This window comes from Ceratosolen solmsi, unplaced genomic scaffold (assembly GCF_000503995.2).
Source record: "Ceratosolen solmsi marchali unplaced genomic scaffold, CerSol_1.0 scaffold56, whole genome shotgun sequence".
Lineage (NCBI taxonomy): Eukaryota > Metazoa > Arthropoda > Insecta > Hymenoptera > Agaonidae > Ceratosolen > Ceratosolen solmsi.
In genome coordinates this window covers 3,728,722-3,748,122 of record NW_011948425.1, presented here as the reverse complement: position 1 = coordinate 3,748,122, position 19,401 = coordinate 3,728,722, and the positions used below count along the sequence as shown (strand labels likewise).

At 29.8% G+C, this 19,401-nt stretch overlaps 1 protein-coding gene across 2 annotated transcripts in view; it reads right to left on the bottom strand.

The window, feature by feature from the left end:
- Rtnl1 (reticulon) overlaps window positions 1-19,401 on the bottom strand; it is a 55,652-nt gene that overhangs the window by 13,976 nt on the left and 22,275 nt on the right. The window contains exon 2 of one of the 2 annotated variants that reach the window (XM_011500345.1): window positions 14,117-14,152. The exons of the other annotated variant lie outside the window; for it this stretch is intronic. Within the exon in view, the coding sequence (XP_011498647.1) occupies window positions 14,117-14,152 (36 nt within the window). The remainder of the gene's footprint in view (window positions 1-14,116; window positions 14,153-19,401) is intronic. 2 annotated transcript variants of the gene reach the window in all.

Genomic DNA, 19,401 nt, shown 5'->3' with positions numbered 1-19,401 from the left:
ATATTATTCTCCATTTCATGAAAACAATCGTTTGCATTACTCACCTGTGGATGCTATAATTTTTTTGTAAATAAATCTTGATCATTTAATTCTTTCACTATTTGGAAAATATCTGACTATATTTAAATTTGTGGAAACGAAAAATTTTCCAACAATAATAGGTGAATTCCTATTTTAATAGAACTAAATGCGATAAAAAATCATTTATTTATTTTTATAGCATCATAAATACTCTAGTAAGAATGAATAAATTAATTAAGCGTGCAGAGGCATTTTAAAAAGATCGTAACTGCTTTAATAAATTTGGACAACATTAACAAAGCAAATACCGTACAATTAAAACAATCATATATCACTGAGAAAATTTATATAAACAAACAATTTAATAAAGAAAAAAAGTAAAAAAAAAAAAAAATAAAAAAAAAATAAATAAATAAAAATAATAAATGGAAGTAAATAAATATAAAAATTAAAAATGAAAATGAAAACAAAATAGCGCTATTGTAAACTAATAACTTTTGTTTTTAACGATACACTTAAAATCCTTTTTATTATACATATTTTATAACCATGTGTAGGAAGAATAATTTTAATTTTACTTTGTTGATGAAGTATTGAATTTTGACAAAATAGTTTGCTCTATTATGTTAAAAAATTTATATTTCACAATATCAATTCTACGATACTTAAACTCTCTTTATTTTCTTGAAATTGGATGTTTTTAATATACACATCTGTATATAGGTGCGTACAAACGCGCGCACACAAACAAGCAAAAAAAAAATTTTTTTTTTTTAATTAAATTTTTGATTAATTTTTAATTGAAAATAAAAAACTAGAGCGTTTACGTTATAAATATTCGAAAATTTTCATTATTTTCTTCAAATAATTGATAAAACATTCGCATGTGTATGTATTAAAAGTTGAAACTTACTTATAACGACTGAAGTATGATCTTCTTAAAATGAATTTACTCGACTTTACAATAAAAAAAAAAAAAAAAAAAATTAATGAACAAACTGCCTTTTGACATACGTAATAATAAGTAAATACTATAAATAATGTAACTAATAATGTTGTTCTTCTTATAACATTTTTGAAAATACTTGGCTGGAGACGAGCGAGTATTGGTCAGTACGGAAGAGCCGACAAAATATTTACGTACTTCCAAGTATAATTTGAGCTAGGAAGGTGTTCGGGGCCCTTGAAAATTACTCAGCGTAGCTCGAGTCGAGAACTAAGGAGGAACTTTTCGCCAGGGGGCTCACGTCGAACGGTGTCATTATCCAAGTCGTGTCCGTCTGCTCCCTGGCAGATTGGCGCCAAGCCGGTCACGTGACCCGGCAGCCAGACCACCGCGTCGATCGGTAAAGTCGCGTGCTACCGGTTCATTCGCCCGACCATCGGATATCGGATGCGCAATTACTGCGTGCACACACGCACACTCAGTATTCGCTTTGCATTATCGTCGTCGATTGTAGGCGGCGACATCGAGCGTTTCTCCTACAACCCGGAGCTTTCTCCACACGCCAATTAAGAACTGCACAACAGCGTGTTGTACGGACACTTTACAACTGGATTTTTATAATCGACTTTGGCGTACTTTGATGATCAGGGTTTTTCCACGGGCTACGCGCTTACTCGGAATGCCTGGTTATTTTATGCAGAGCAGTGCGCTTATCATCGACGCGTAATTTCGACCGATGGGAAAAAAATATAAAAGCGTTTGAGATTTATCGTTATTGTTCATTAATTGTTGAAAATAGAGAAATTATATGTCAGCGGACATTTTTAAGATTATCAAGAGCTTTCACGAATGAAATAGCCTATAATAAATATGAAATTTATAATATTAATTTGATCTATAAAATGAATGATGAATTATCATCATATTTTCGGATTAATAATTTTACTTTGGTCAAAGCCGTTCACTAAGTAAATATTAATCTAATCATGCATTTCATATAAAAATAAGGTGTTTAATATCAGTAGCCTTTGCACTACAATTATCATTGAATTACCGAAATGGAAACCTAAAGTTTATTATACCGTCCGAATGTTTCGCTAAAGGCTACGAACTACTTTATTCACTTGCTCCAGTAATATTTTATATGTTGCTCATTTAATTTAATTTCCGCGTGATTAATATATATTCTTGACCTGCAGAGGTTAATTGTTCTTCTAATTTTTATTAAAATATAAAGTTATTCGGGATGTTATGTCGTTATTTCCATTAGCATCTCGTATGCGCCGATTAATATACGTTATCATATAAAATATATCATTTAAAAATAACGTACACACATACGCACGCAAATAAACAAATAAACGCGCGCGCGCGCACACACACGCACGCACACACACACACACTTGCGTACAGTAAAAGAAAGGGAGAGATATATATTGCTATATAAATATAAATCACTGGGATAAAAATAAAACTCACGATTATCTTCGATCATTTCATATTTTCCTTATGTATTCTACCAAGTTAAGCAACTTTATCTACATTCTCGAATGCATGTTAATTTATTATATTACTTTATAACTTAAATAACTGTAACGTAACTTTTTTTTTTTTAATTGAAATATTAATAAATCTTTGCATTAGAGCTCTTCGATTCAGCACTACATAAATGTAAGAAAAATAACTAAAATTATGGCCATTGCCATACGGAATAATATACTTTTCCATGGAATAATTACTATTGTCTCATACAAATTTCGAACATTACTTAAATGATTAAACCCAAAAAATTAAATATTAAATTATGATAAAATGTATTTGATTATTATAAATTACATATAATATGCAGAATAATCAAAGCATAGATAAAAATAAATACTTGTAACACAATTCTTAATTGACAGTTTTCAATAAATAAGATAATTAAAGAAAAAACTAATATAATAAAAGTTATAATAAAGTATAATTATTACATGGTTTTAAAAACTATAAATAACAAAAAAAGAAAATAGACGTTACTCGACGTGATGACTAAAAAAATTAATGAGACATATTTGAAATATGTTGGAACAATGACCGTGAATATTCCACGAAGCTATTACATTGAAACTAATTAGAGGTTACAGATGTCTACAAAAATAGACTGATATTATTCACATTAAATTTCCATTGTATATGTACGTATTTAGTAAGATCTACTTACTACTAAAAATAATGCAAATGCTGTGTGAAATTTGGCGAGTATTATCAATGAATAATCAAGACTACACGTTTTACTTAAAACAATACTACGTATTTTTAAAATCATCTTAAAAAATTGATGACATATAGTTTTAATCTTTATATATTATAAATTTATATATAACCTTAGCATATTTGAAATAATTGTAGAGAAATAGGTTTCCAACAAATAAATAGCAGTACTTAAGCTTTTAACTAAATCTATTGTTACTATAATCTATGCTTTTTGCACTATAACCGTGCCATATATATATATATATATATATATATATATATATAGCGTATAACTGTATATATCTTCCCTTGCAAAGGTGTATTAATTGTTCTTCGCGTTGTAGTGAAAAAAATCTAGTTATAAGAATCGTTTTTGACCTTGAGTTATAAATTGTAAGAAATTGTATTTTATTCCCTCTATTCTCGACACACTCGCATTATTGACTTTTAACTTTTCTTTATATACAATAAGAATTTAAAGTTTATTTGGCATTGTTATATCAACGTTCTCTAATAATATACAGAATAACAGTTCATCTGGTCAAGTGCACTCGTCTGGTATTGGTCCCAGATAAGCACAACTCGTTCGTAACAACTGTCCGATCGACGTGTTCAACATTTTCATAATATATAATTAAATTCATCGAAGAGTAAGAAATATCGGATATGTATATTTATAATTTTTTTGTGAATAAGAATAATGAACGCTACTACAATAAATAAAACTGTTAATGGAAATGAAAATTATATGTACAATACAATAAATGTATAATTTTAAATTTGAATTATCAAAAATATAATTTATATATCTATTCAATTACAATTATATTCAAGTTTCATATAACTAATTCAATACAATAAACAGGTGTTATTTTATAATAATTAATTACCAAGGCCCTTTGTTTTATCATTATAAGATTAAAAATTCTAAGTGATTGAATAAAATACATGCAAGTGAGAATGGTTATTTTTAATTTCAAGTATCATAAGACTTTTTCTATTGATCTATATATATTATTTTACGAAAATTGTATAACCCACCGAATATTTTAATGGGAATCGGTAGTAACAATGCAAGATATTATATTAAATAGCCGTTGGGTGCGGTTTGACAATTATAACGTCATCATAATAATTATGTGAAATATCATAAAAGTTTAAATTTTTTGTATAAAAATATTCTTTAAATAATTAGTAAATGAAAGGTAGCACTCTGCTCACCCTTTTAATCATTTTCTTAGTACATAATCTTTTTATTAGTATCTAATCGACGAAGAATCATAAAAAATTTTAAGCGTAAAATTTTTATCTAATCGAATAATATAACTATAATGAAATAAACTTTCTTGAATTTTTAACTTTAGAATCATTTTACAATTGTCGGTAGATGTGTGACGAAATGACGGAAAGAGCTAAAATTATTATAAAAATATTCCAAAAATCATTGTTTTATTAGCCTATTTTTGAAGTTGAGTTAGTTTAACAATAGAATTATTATAATGATATTTTAGACGGCAATTAAAACGAATTTTTAATCTATTAGAGCAATTTTTTAACAAACTTTTGACATAATTTACGTAATGTCATTGCAATAACAGGATTTATACAATCTTATCTACTCAATGACTTGCTTTTTTCTTCTTCTTCTTTTATTTAACTGATAATTAAATACTTTACTATGGGGATACAGTATTGTTAATTAATATATTTATAATTCATTGCTTTCATACATAGAGAATTGAAGTCAATTAACGTCAATTAATCGCGCCAACGATGAATGTTAATGTTTGTTTAATTTTTGACAGACTGTTTGAAATAAAAATCTATAACTCATAAATTTTGATTATTAATTTATTAGTTGCAGCAATATTCTATGTGCAATTATTAAAATTTGGCTAGTAGAACAGTTTAGCAACTGATCACCCAATCTTAGTTCATGTTAATTACTATGCAAATACAACATGCATAATTTATCATAGACTCATTATTTACATGACATGTATTAAGTTTTTATTTAACAAAGTAATGCTAAAGGAAGATAAATATTAAATAGGAATTCAAAATAATGGATCTATAATATCGGATTTTATGATAACATAAAATCCGAATATGTACACCTTGAACAGAATTATGATTGCCAGATATGCCAGCTGCCGCACTTTGCATGATTGAATCTACTACTTCCGGCAATACTGCAATGTGTCCAGAGAGTGATAAATACGCCTTAGATCATGCACAACAATGTCTAAATCGGAGAGACTATTATTAGAATTGGTCAAGGCCTATGCAATTGTCCGACTCGTAATCGCTCCGTAATTATTTCTTCGCGAGAATCAATGCACATTTGCACGTAATATAACAAGCGATCGCTGAATGATTCTTTGATAAACAATATTAGTTTAAGTATTCGTTTATGTCTGTCAGATAATTATTTCTGCCCTTCGATATTAAGTGACAAAAAAAAATATTAAAAAAATATTTCATTAAAAACTTCAAAAATTTAGGTTACGGTAATCACAGTATGAAAAAAATATTACTAACGTGTTCTTAAACTTTTTTTATTAGTTTTATAATCTGAAGAATATGAACGTTTTGAGTTGACATAATTCGAATGGCAGATGTTTTTTTATTTCTTGTTTTATTGTTCGAGTCACGTGACGCCAAGGCATATTTCAGAATTCAAAATTACAACAAGGAGGCGAGAGAGTTAAGAATAGTTTTTGAGCCAAAAAGCGAACAAAAGCTTGGCCTCAAGGTCATCTTACATAATCCACACACACACGCGCGCACACACACACACACACACACACACAAAGCTTTGTCGAAGATTACCGAAATAATCAGACTGTGTTCTACCATCAAAAAAATCAATTTATAGCTTTAAATTTGGATCATCAAGGTTCTTGTTACGCAAACGTATATTAAAGTGGAAAATTGTATTACCAATGAGATGGATGCTATGCTCAGTGCTATATAATACGAAAATCAATATGAAAAATGTTATTGACATCAACAATTCTAATTTAAATTCAAAAGTCTGCTTTGTTATGGTATACTATGACGTCTCTGCTTTGGAAAAGTAAAGTTTAACAATAAATTTTATATAAGCGTAGGAATAATATTTTATTTCAAGCTTTTATTGTAGGAAAATTCTACACTTCAATACATTATAAAAGCACATGTAAAATAAAATTAAGATTTTAGTCAATTGTGTAGTGATACAATCTTAATACTATACACAATGTTGTGAAAAGTTTGAGTTTGTGCCAATATTGTTATGTGATTTCACTTTAATATAAAGTAGTGATTTTATTGTTGTTGCTTTTTCTTCTTTTTTTAATCTTCAACTATCGATATTTCGATGTCTTCAAATGTGCTTCAAACATTGAATATCTATTATAATCAAACACGAGTCATCATTTTCATCAATAAGTATGAATAATTGATTTGCCCAAGTTGGATGCAGCCAATAGAAACTTAATTAAAAATGATAATAGATTAATTCTTATAACAAATACTTCAACTTTGTCCTTATGAAAAGAAAAAAATTCCTTCTTAATATGGTGCAGTCGACGAGGCATTTTACAACGAGCTTTAACAATGCATTTATCATACTTGAATTATCTAATCACTACGTGTTTAGAATTTCTACACTAAGTTACGTTTATATTTTTGCATAATTTTAGCCATAAAAAAGATCGTTTTTAAATATCGATTCCTTAAGTACGTTGGGCGCGGGCGCGGGCGATACGTGCGCGTGTTATCTGAAACGTCGGACTGAAAATGCGAATAGAATGCGATTGATCGAATTCAGGGTCGCGATGACATGCCAGCACTGTCAATTCGATCATCGTAAAGGACAGGAGTGCACGAGCTACGAAATCATAGCACCGATGTCAAGACACGCGCTAGCGACCGATACTTCGGCTGCGCATCCACGTGTCCTTACGTACAATTACTTTGTTCTGTCTCGCGAATGAATCGGTAAAGATATTACCTTGGAGACAACACGAAAACTCTTTTAATTGTATTATGCAATCATCAGAAAAGAGAGCGGAACTTTTAAATGCGACGTATTAGGAGAATTAATTTATTAGCGTTTACTTAAGCTATTCGTCATTTTAACTACAAAGCCAACACTCGATAAATAAATTTTTATTATTGATTCGTTGAAACTTTAAGTTCTATCAATTATAACATTTTGTCATAATAATTTAATTTTTATCATATCATTTTTACCATAAATAAATGATTCCTGTTATTATTTAGAAGATATATAGGGTTTTGTATCGTAATGATTCGGGACGCTCGAGAGAATTTTATATCTTATTAACATTCGATCGTTTCAGGCCACTTTACGACAACAACGACGTAATAAATGAAAATGTACGCGTGAATCATCCCTTATGCGCTACCTACCGACCTATACCCCGTAGATATTGCGTGTTATGAATGTGGCTTTGCTGACAAAGGAAACGATATAGAGGAACGCAATACAGCTTTTCCCGATGCGCACGCGCATGGGGAACAAGCCTAGGATCGAAAACTGTGCTTTTCTTTGTGCCGAGTTTGTGATATAAAATACCAAATGCCGCAAAAAATTAATTATACACAATGCCGAATAACATGATCGGAATTTATATTATATTAATTTATTGTAAATCGGAGTTATCACGTTAATTCAGATATTAGAGTAATAACGCGCATTTTATGGGAGATTAATATTTGATGAATTCTTGAAATTAACAAGACAGTTTATTAGTAAAATTGAACGTCAACATTAGTTGGATCTGTATTTTAGATTATTTTTACATGCATATTTAAAAAGGGGCTTATTTCAAATTTAGTAAAATTAAATAAGCCCTAATGAGGGTTATATAAGTCTTAGTACGTACGCGCGCGCGCGCACACACACCAACTAACTAATGCGTATTTATCTTTAAGTGACATATTAAACGATTACTCAACTATTATTGCTTGGTGGTTACATTTTAACAAACATTTTCTCAAATAGGCTAATAATATATATATATATATATATATATATATATATATATATATATATATATATATAATATCGATTGAATCTAGACATAAAAATGTAAAATAATCATTAAATTCTTTGGAATAAGAGTATCTTGAAAATGTATTTTCTTTTTTAATGCATTATTTAATTATTTGAAAAGTATTTAAGTAAAGAGGAGACTTACATGAATTCTACATAATTACGAAATTACGTAATAAAAAATAAATACAATTTGATTCTGCAAAATACATTACAAAATTCATTAATAACACAATAAAGTTTCTTTGTTATACGGAATATTGTAATATGTTACGGTATATATTACATTCAATCGATTATTTTACTACTTTCTATTAGACAATTATATAATTATAAAAAAATGTGAGTGCAATATTAATACACGATATCACCGCAATACTTATTAATGAAATATTACTTATTAAATATTTATTAGGTACGTATTATATTTATTATTTACAAAATATAAATGCCAATTATTATTCGCTTTCAATGCATATACGACAAGAAGTAAGATAACATTTGACACTTGTAACTGGCAAAACTACATTTATTACGGTTGCGTGCTACTTATAGAAATAATAAAATAATAATTATTGATAACTGTAATTGGTTTTATTTAAATTTATTATTTTATGTGTATCATCTATTATTATGTGTACGGACAGTTATGTCAAAATAGAAAATGTGTTATTATCAATACCAAACAAAATTTAATACAATATGTTAACATTTTAATATGTCGATAAAAATGTACGAATCAATTGTAATGTCGTGATTAAGATAGTAAAAATGTTGCATATATTTACGTCATTGTGTTCATTAACGAAGTATTTAAGTATATAAGAGAGCACTAGTTCATACTTAAACGGTATTCTAATAAAATTATATAATTTGATCGTGAAAACATTTTTTGTATATTTACAGGGAAAACAAATCGGATGTAACACTCACAAAGATAGATGTTTCTCATAAGCAATAAAAATTCCAAAATTATTAAATGAAAGAAAGAAATAAGATTATTATATATATATCATCGAAATCATTTTTATTCAAATACTCGATGAATTTGGAAAAGTTAGGATCAAGCAAATACACATGTTTTGTCTATTTAATCGATTCGAGTAAGATTCTGCTTTAAAGGCTGTTTGAAACATTGTTAAAAGAATTTTACCTTTAAAATTTTGGCGATAATCCGTTATAAATTTCACTCATTTATCAAACATAATATTAACATTCTTTGTGTTGCAATGCAATTGTCCGAAAAATTAATAATACGACAGTAAAACGATTCTAGTATTTGCGGGGGTGGGTTGGGGATTACCCTAGCCACCAGATTATTCAGCTCCCTCTATCGTACGACTTAACCAAGCAAAATGAGCGTAAATTACTCGCGAGAGAGAGAGACAAAAGTCTATACTACTCACGTTCTTGCTTCCTCATAACCATTTTTATCGACAAACTCCCCGTCGATGTCAGCAGTAACAAAGTCTAGTGCAGCCGCACTACCGCCACGAACATAATTTCAAAACACCCTCGGTGCCTCACACGCTCTTATATTTATAAATTATTCGTGCTTGTAAATGCGAGCACGGGCATTTATATCCGGCTAAGTTGTGTGTAGAATTTAGCCCGTGTGGTTGCCACCACCGCGACGGTGATGACTACGACGATGACGATGACGAACAAAAGCCAGAGTTTTTACGATGATCGGCAAGAGCCGGCTTCCACCTCCTACCCCACCCCTGCCTCAAATCAACTGCGACACGCAACACATAACACACATTTAACTGAAAACGAAACCAGGGAGCAAGGGTTGAATGATTATTATTAAAAGCAATTAATAGCAAAACAAGAAATGGGACGAGTATCTAAGAGCTCGAAGTTAACGATAGCGATTTATTGAGAAAAGTCTTGACAAATTTGAAATTAGTCTCTCTACAAAATCAAACTCTTACATTCACAAATTGTAGTTAATGGTTCGTTGCAATAATTGATAATTGATTTTAAATTTCTTAATTTTTAAGAAAAAGAAATATTTCCAGGTAGAGGGCAGAAACCGATTGATATAGCAAAGGTGAGACATAAGATAAACGTCATTCGGTTTCTTATTCAATCCTGATTTCTCTTATTTAATAATGATTTGAAAAGTGTTACGAGAACACTCGTATGAATGGGAGTTTGAAAGATATACGCACCTATTCTGTGCATAATTAAATTTCTATAATAAATAAAATGCATAATTGTATGACGCAACGATATACTAGAAAGTATAAAAACAAAATAATCTTAAATGAAGAAGTATTATTCTTAAATTTTACATCATTTGCTCTTTAATAGTTCATAAAAATTTCATCGACAACAATAGCTTATCAAGTCGTTTACAACACCGTATTAGAATAATTAAAATTTTATGCAAAAGTTTGTATAATTTAATATAATATATCATCATATATATATATATATATATATATATATATATATATCATCAACTCCAAAATTGTAATTCAATTATCAACTTCAATATTTACTAAGTTCTTAAAAAAGAAAAAAGTAAACAAAAGGGAAAAAGCCCTTTCTACGTAAGAAATTTTTGTAACAAAGAGAAACAAGAAATAAATAGAGTTAGAAAGTAGTGCCTGAAGCTTGCATTATCGATCATTCTTCTTTCCTTGCACTCGCGAGCTAAATTACACACACGAGTGATTCGCTATCCCTCGAAAAAGTAGCACAAACGATAAAAACGTAAATAAATAATCCAGTGTCGGTGGTTCGGATCGCAACGATGGCGAGTCTGTCGGTGCCCGGAGCTTATTAAAAATCGAGCAACCAGCCAGGAATGTACGAGGAATGACGTAAGCCCCATCGGAGAGACGAACAAAGAGACAAGATAAGAGTAGTCGAGAAGCGCACAGCTATCGTCGTCCCGCCTGACCGAGGCGACGACGACGACGACGACGACGAGGACGGAAAAGGGCTGCGGGCTGCGGTTGAAGAGGCAAAGGGTCGGGACGGAGGAGTCAACCTCTCGAATGCGCGGCAATGCCCCAGTAAAGCCGAATCGAAGCACACCAGAGAACCCCTGGCAAAGTACCAGCGGACGAACCTGGCTGGACGTTATATTTAGGATTGGAAGCGACGGCGATGACCGGGAGGGCAACGGCGGCGAGCACAGACTACGGGCTTGCGAACGGGAAAGGAGAAGTTTCGAGAGCTTAAAAATTTCCCGACCCAAAGTCTCCTCGTCGGCTCTTTGAGTGCTCCCTTGCGTCACTTTTTTCTCTCTTTTTATCTTTTTTTATTTCTTTCACCGAGGTTATGAAGCACGTGTCGAGCCACTTGATATTTATTTTTCTCGGCCTTCTCGTGCGCCCAAATCCAATGACAATATTATTATATTTGGCACTTCGACCAAAATTATCAATGTCGAATATTTCCTAGCTTTTCCCCCTTTAAAATATCGTGGAAAAGCGTATGATTATCTTAGCCCACACTTGTGTCGTCATCATTCGTTAACCAACACTATGTATTTTATTACGCTTGGTGATACTTTTAACTCATCGATGCTATTTGTAAGATTTTTAGATATTTCACTCAAAAAGCTCTGACAATATTTTTCAACAGCTTTCATTCTCCAGCTTTTTCCTAAATCTTATTTCTCTCTTTCCTCGTAGCTTACTTGAGTATGAGAAACAGGCTTTTTACATAAGAGGTATTAAGTTTCATTCAATGTTGCAAGAAGTAGATATATCAGGCTGTGGAAAAACTTTTTTCATCTTGGTAAGCCATAATTAATAATTGCACATATATTAAAAGAAAAGAAAAAATCAATAAAATAAAAAAGCGTTCACGCGTATCTTACACATTTTGCTCACTGGTAAATCGATCGCCGGATCGAGGAAGGGATAAGAGAAACGTATATAACAGTTCTGTACACGCGCGCACGAAATAAATCCAACTATGAAAAATAAAACAACTGAGAAGAAATTTTCGAGCAATGTAAAACGCGGCTACGCAATTGCTGGAGTTTCACTCTAGTAGACCAATGGCGAGACACTGAATTCTGAAACTAAACGAACAGCAGCAGGCTCGTCTACAACTTAGATGAAAGAAGATGGAGTGAGAATAAGCTTGAAAGAGAGCGAAAGGAGAGAGAGAGAGAGAGAGAGAGAATAGGTGGAACCAGAGACAGAAAGAGAGAGAAAGAGAGACAGAGAGAGAAAGAATAGTTGGAACCAGAGACAGAAGAAGAGAGAAAGAGAGAGAGAGAGAGAGAGAGAGAGACAGAGTTCACGGGGAGTTTTTGAAGGTTTGATACTCAACGCCGACGGATTCTTTACCTAATTCCACAAGATTTATTTGGATCACTCACTCGAGCTACTGTTTACTACATTGCCGTATACGATTAGAAAAAGAAAGATGGGTTAAGGAGCTGATTGGATAAATCGGGATAAAGAATTTAGGGGGAAGCGCAGAATGAAAAAGAGATGGAAAACAAAATGTGAAATACATAGAGAGGAAGGGAAAAAGAAGACGCAATAGATGTACACTCGGAAGACGATAATGAGGAGCTCAAATTATTATGAGGAAGAGGGAGCACGCGAATTGGTATATCCAGTAATTCGTGTATGTACGTTGAACACGTGGAGAATAATGTGAATACGTTAAAAAGAGAAATTAATCGTTAAGAAAATATGTCGAAATTTGCTGTTCGAATTGTCGAAAATACGCATGGTCATTGGATAGTTAATCGCTAAATTTAACGACCATATTTAACTATTGACTTTGTTCGCAATAAAGTAAAATGTATAAAGTAAAACTGTCGCAGACGATGACACATTGTAAATTTATTTTACTATAATTGTACAGAGATAGTTTCAATTTACAATAATAAATTGAAAAAGATATCTAAAAATAGTACTCAATTGCACATAATTAAGTCAATTATACTTCTTTATCTTATTTAGTTTTTCAAATAGAAATATTTCATGCTTGAGTGATCAGTTTTTAAAATTCAATTCGTCATCTAAAAATAGATATATATGTATATCATATCATAAATATTTATTTAATTATAATTAATACATTTTAAATACGAAAATTCCCGCGCTTTCCCATTATTAATCACAATATTTGCCGATCACAGTTTTCAATTAGGTAATGAAATTTTTTAAACTATAAGTTGTGTTAGTGGAATTACATTTTCAAAAGAGAAAGTAAAGCAGGTAAAATAAATATAACCTTGGACGATAGAACACTGGTATGAGCCAATTCGAAAACGTATATATGTGCCATTTTCAGCTTTAAGAACAATAATTAATTCCCTAAATATTCTAAATCTTTGCTATTTTATATATTTAAAATATATTAGAGTTAAAAATACTATCTAACATATCCGATCTCAATATCAATTAATAAATCTAAGCCTAAGGAATTTTAAATATATATCACACAAAATATTTTAGCCAAATTCATACATTAGTAATAAATTATTGAAATTTAATCGAATCTTCGAATTATTTTTGTTCAACTTCAACTATATATATATATACATATATATATATATATATAAACAATATTATGTAAAATGAATGATACTGAAAAACAAAATAAATGTGGCGTAATCGATCAGTCTTTAACGATTACTTAATACATTTAATATATTTGATAAAAGAGTATTATTGGTTTATATAAACAAATTATAGCGTATAGTTTAAAAGTAAAATTATTTACTTATATATATTTTCTGTAAATTAACTTAATAATTACTATCAAATTCCTGATAAGATATATAAATGAAAAATCAGATTAATTTTAAACAATTATTATCTCGTTTCTAGAATATAACAACTGAATTATTTTTAGCTTACCTTTTGGATTTAATCTTTCTGGGTTAAACCACGCATCTGTAAAAAATATAAAATATACGATTAGTATAACGTCTATTGCCAACATTGAATTTACTTATAATTTAGGTTCGTATAAAAAGTACATGAAAGTCAAAGAAATATCAATAATATACCGTTCCTAGGTAGCTTATACATAGTTTAACTTATAAAAGAACAGTTAACGTGTGATTGGTACAAATATATAAATTATATACCATATAAATGACAAATAATAAATGGTAAAAAGATTTTGGTAATGTAAATTTGTATTTTCAATTTATTCAATTACAATTTACTTACAAATATTAATATTAATAATCAATTTATTTTATTTGATTAATCTTCAAATTATAAATAACCAAAATTGTAATTATGCAAAATGATTGAGAATGTTTGCCAATTTAGTTACCATAGAAAATGAGATATTCAGCAAGACAAGGCCTCATTGCATGGATGTTTGTAACTGTGCATATAATTATGAATGCATGAGTAAAACATTTTTTTTTCACATTAACAATCTATATATCAAGGTGAACAGCTCGAATTCTATTTACATTCATATAAACTTTAATGTATGTTGAAGCTGTTATTATTTTTCTGGTTTGTCAATTTTTACATTGCACATTAGCAAAATTCTTTATTAAAAATTTTATATTGATATTGTTAAAACATTTTATTTCAATAAAATTATCGTTTAAATACATAATATTTAAGTTTTTAAAAAAAATCATTTATGTTTACAATGAATTTAAAACAAATTTTTTATTTTCTTATGAATTTACAATAAATAAAAATAAATAGTGAATTTTGTGTATACGAGTAATATGAATAAGCCTACCAACTGAAAATGTACTTAATGTATTATTAAACGAGTATAAGTTAGTCGATTTTTTTTTTGCCCGTAAATGTGAATTATGGTTATTTTACGAATTAAGCATAATAAATTAATCATTAAATAAACTATGATCTATTTAATATTTTATATACAATTTACAAATGATATTTGGAATTAATTCAAGTAAGTTGTGCATCACTTTCATACTTTCTATACATATTAAATCATTCTATTATAATTATAATAAAAAGTGCTTCATAAACTTATGTTAAGTCTTAACTTGATTAATTACTATATAAGTGAAGTAACATAGACATTATCGGTTTATTATGTTAAGACGCATTTCTTTGAAAAAATCAAACCAAATTACCAGTATATCTTTGTTCAAGTAAAATTACCATTTCGATACTTCTAGTATTTTTTAAAAATAAAATAATATTTACTTTGTTTTTCATTTTAAAATACATTGAAAATCTCCAGAATAAAGGTCGTGAAAATGACATTTTTATACATTCATATTCTATTATGTTTGTTTGTCAAATTTACTAAATCAACATAAGTACTATTAATCAGATGGCAAACATTTATTTGAGCAATAAGTCATAATTAAAATTTTACTCACGAATTGCCCATCAGTATAATAACTGTAATATTTAGTTTATCATATGGAAAATTGTTATCTACTATCGAGTTTTTAACTAAATGTGTAGGCTTGCGACACATGTCTGCATATACACACACGCACGCACACACACATATATATATATACATATATATATATATATATATATATATATATATAACCTTCAAATATACATTCGAAACCAATGTTTTGTTTACAATAAGAAAACGGAATAAATTGATTCGAAAATAAATCCCAATTGTATTGCGAATGTTTTACATTGATTGTTTTTTTTTTTTTTTTTTTTTTTTTTTTTTTTTTTTTTTTTTTTTTTTTTTTAATAAACAATACATTATAATACGATGAATTTTCGTCAATATATTAGATTATTTATTTCGACACTCGTATTCAACCAAGCCGGAAAGACAAATTTTGAAACATCCATTTAAGTTAATATAAGTATGAAATGCCATATTAATTTTTTTATTATTTAATGAAATATAATTTATAAATGTTATATAACTTATCAAGAAGATAAGAAATTTTGAGATTTACAACAAAATAGAATAATAATTTAGATATGACATTTGATTTTTGTTAAGAATGGGATCAAAACACAAGGTAACAAACCAATTCATATAGTTTAGGCATTCAATTACAAAATACTATTAAAGCCTGGAAATAGTATAAAACTTGTAGGATTATTTCAGTTTATAGTGTGCGATTGTTAAATATTAATGATTTATAAACCAAGTTCATACGATATATACGAAAACCAAAGAAACAAAGATAGGAGGCAGAGTTAATTGAGAGTGTAAAGGAAGAAAAATTAATCGTCTCATGTTAATATTGCTCAAGGACATCCTATTTACTTAAACTAACAATTTTAATTATATTGTAATTGTGTGAGTGCGTTTTTACAATATATGTGTAATTATAGTTATACGTGAATATTAATACGTTCACTGATTTAACAGTACAATGTGCCAATTTATAACTACATTTTTATCACTTTTTAATTATGATAATAAATTACATGGAGTAACATACACATATACACGGCTGTTATTTGTATTATAATCGAGTGAATTTTTCTACTATTTTCCTTATTATTACTTTTAAGAATGATAAATATTTTATGATGGTATTTTTCAATTTACAAAAAATTTACAAAAATGGACAAATTAATGTCCAATCGTACAACCTCATCAATATTTATTATTATTAGTCTTTATAAAAAAAAATTAAAAAAAAAACTAAATATGGAATCAACAATTATACATTTATCATGCTATATTTAAATGTAATATTGTTGTTAAAAAATATGCATGATAATTAGCCATTGAATTTTAATTACATTATTTCGAACTTTTCAATACCGTAAAATAATTATAGTTTGAATAATATTTTAAGGAATTGGAATTAATCGATAAATACGTTATCTAAATTGGCCGAATGATTAAAATTTGAGAGAATTTAAAATTATTAAGTATTTTTGCAGTCATTCGTTGGAAAATATTTATTCTACAAACGAACATATCAAGAAGATATTTATTTCTGAATAATCAAGAAGAAAATTTAGAAAAAAAAATATCATACCTCATATCAAAGTAAAAATCATACTAAAAATTCATTTTAAATTTTTACATTGAATTATTGGCGTAGTTGAAAAAAAATGTCTTTGAACGCTCAAGTGTAGATAGTTTAAGGATATTTTGAACGAAAGTAGATTCAATACTATTTCAATGTACATTTTTACTATTATTAAAATTGCGATTGTTAAAAAGGACACGAATTTATACATTTCGGCAGTTGCTCTTACGTTAACAGAATTAATTATTCATTGTTTTTTCATCATAATTTCAATTTAAAAAAAAAAAAAAAAAAAAAAAAAACTAACTATTCCTTATTAGTTATCGATATGAGAGGTTAAATTCTTTGAAATTGGAAGAATGAAACGAAAGCTGCGGATCGATACGTATTACATGAGTTTTATACGAATTCTCAAGTATTTATAGATAATGCGAAATCAGCCTCGTGATAAATTATTTTCAGTATACATGTCGAGTATCAAGTTATTGGCGGAATATTACATATGCATATTATACAAAAATAACGATAGACTTTTATAAAAATATTGTATCATTTATAAAATAATTATAAAAGATACGCTTGAGAAATATGTATCGATAATATTTCTGCTGCAGCTAGTGGTAATATGTGAATTTGTTATTTTGCTTTTGTATGGAAATAGACAAAAATTGCTGTCGAAACGACGAGCTTGAAATAGTTTTTCATGTAAAGAGTAATCTAAAGATGCTCGATAGAGTTGTCCCTTTTCATTTTGTTAGTTCAATGACATTTATAATCAATTCGCTTTTGTTACGTAATTCATCAATGCCATAAGTGTAAGAGGATTGATGGAACGAATATTGAATATCGTTAAATAATGATGTGGCGTAAGATAAGTGGAATTTGGCAAAGACGTGTAAAAAGAAAAAGAAAAAGAAAAAACAGTTCCTTCGAACTCGTATTTACTGGTGAATATTAAGCAAAGTTGGTGACAAATGTCAGAGGATGCTGCTATGTAAATGATTCCAGCGGCGATAAAAAAAAAAAAAAAAAAAAAAAAAAAAAAAAAAAAAACCGATTGATAGATAAGCGATTAAATATTCAATTTTTTTATGAAGTGCGAGGAAAAAAAGAAACTGTAAGAGGATATTATTGTCAGTTAGTAAATGGCTCTAATCAATCAAAAACTTGCACTTAACACACTTAATTTTATTCGAACATTGCTTCGCTTTGATTTCACGCTCGCAATATTCGGCTTTAAGCACTTTAGCGTTAGCCTCAATTGCCATTGAAAAGGGTTTTGATTGCGCTCGTTTGCAAGCTTTCCTTCTCCTTTTACTTCCCCCCCCCCTGGATATTACCCGTAAGGACTTTATCAAACGGAGGCCTATCGCTCGTGCCCTATCGTTCATCAACGTTACGCCATTGGTATTCGAGTGGTAAACGTAGAAATGATAATCGAGAATAATCACATTCTCTTTTGATGATATGTCGAGAGCGCGTGAAGTTTTGGCTGCGAATAATTGGGGCGCGATTTAGTAAAATGCCGAGAGTTTCGTCTTAGCGGTGGAAAGAGCGGAGCTTATTGATTATTAGACAGAAAATTTGCGAAGCAGCGGAAAAGTCTCGGCTAAGTCGCGTCGCTGATAGGCCAAAGGGGCGTACTCGACGACCGACGAATATTTTAATATCAAAGAAGACGGGACGCGACGAGGCTGCTGCGGCTTATCGAAATTCTCGCTCGACTGAAAATCGAAACGAGTCGTCCTGCACCATTTTCCACCTTACGTAGTGCAGACGGCGGTAAAACTGTGAACGACGATGAATAGAAAAGATCGAGACGCGAGTTCGTCGACCCTCGGCCGACGTAGAAAGAAAAACTTTGCTGTCTTTACACACAACGAGCGGCGTAAAGAAAAAAGTCCACTCATGCAATGGAATTGAATTCTTGATAGCCCGCAAGAAAGATAAGACGGAAAAGACGGGCATCGCTAAACACTGTCCTCCTCCCCCCCCCCTCCTCCTCCACGCGCCTGATCACCGACGATTTGTTAAGCTCTGCCGTGGCACCGTCGCCGGTAATGCAAGGGCACTTTGAGCGCGCCGTAAGCTCGTTACAGCGATTTATTTAACCCTGCCCAATGAACCCTAAATCGCTGTCGTTTATACTTTGGGGAATTTGTTTTCTTTTTTTTTTTCTTTTTTATACGGGCATTGAGTTTGCGGGGGTGGGGGGTG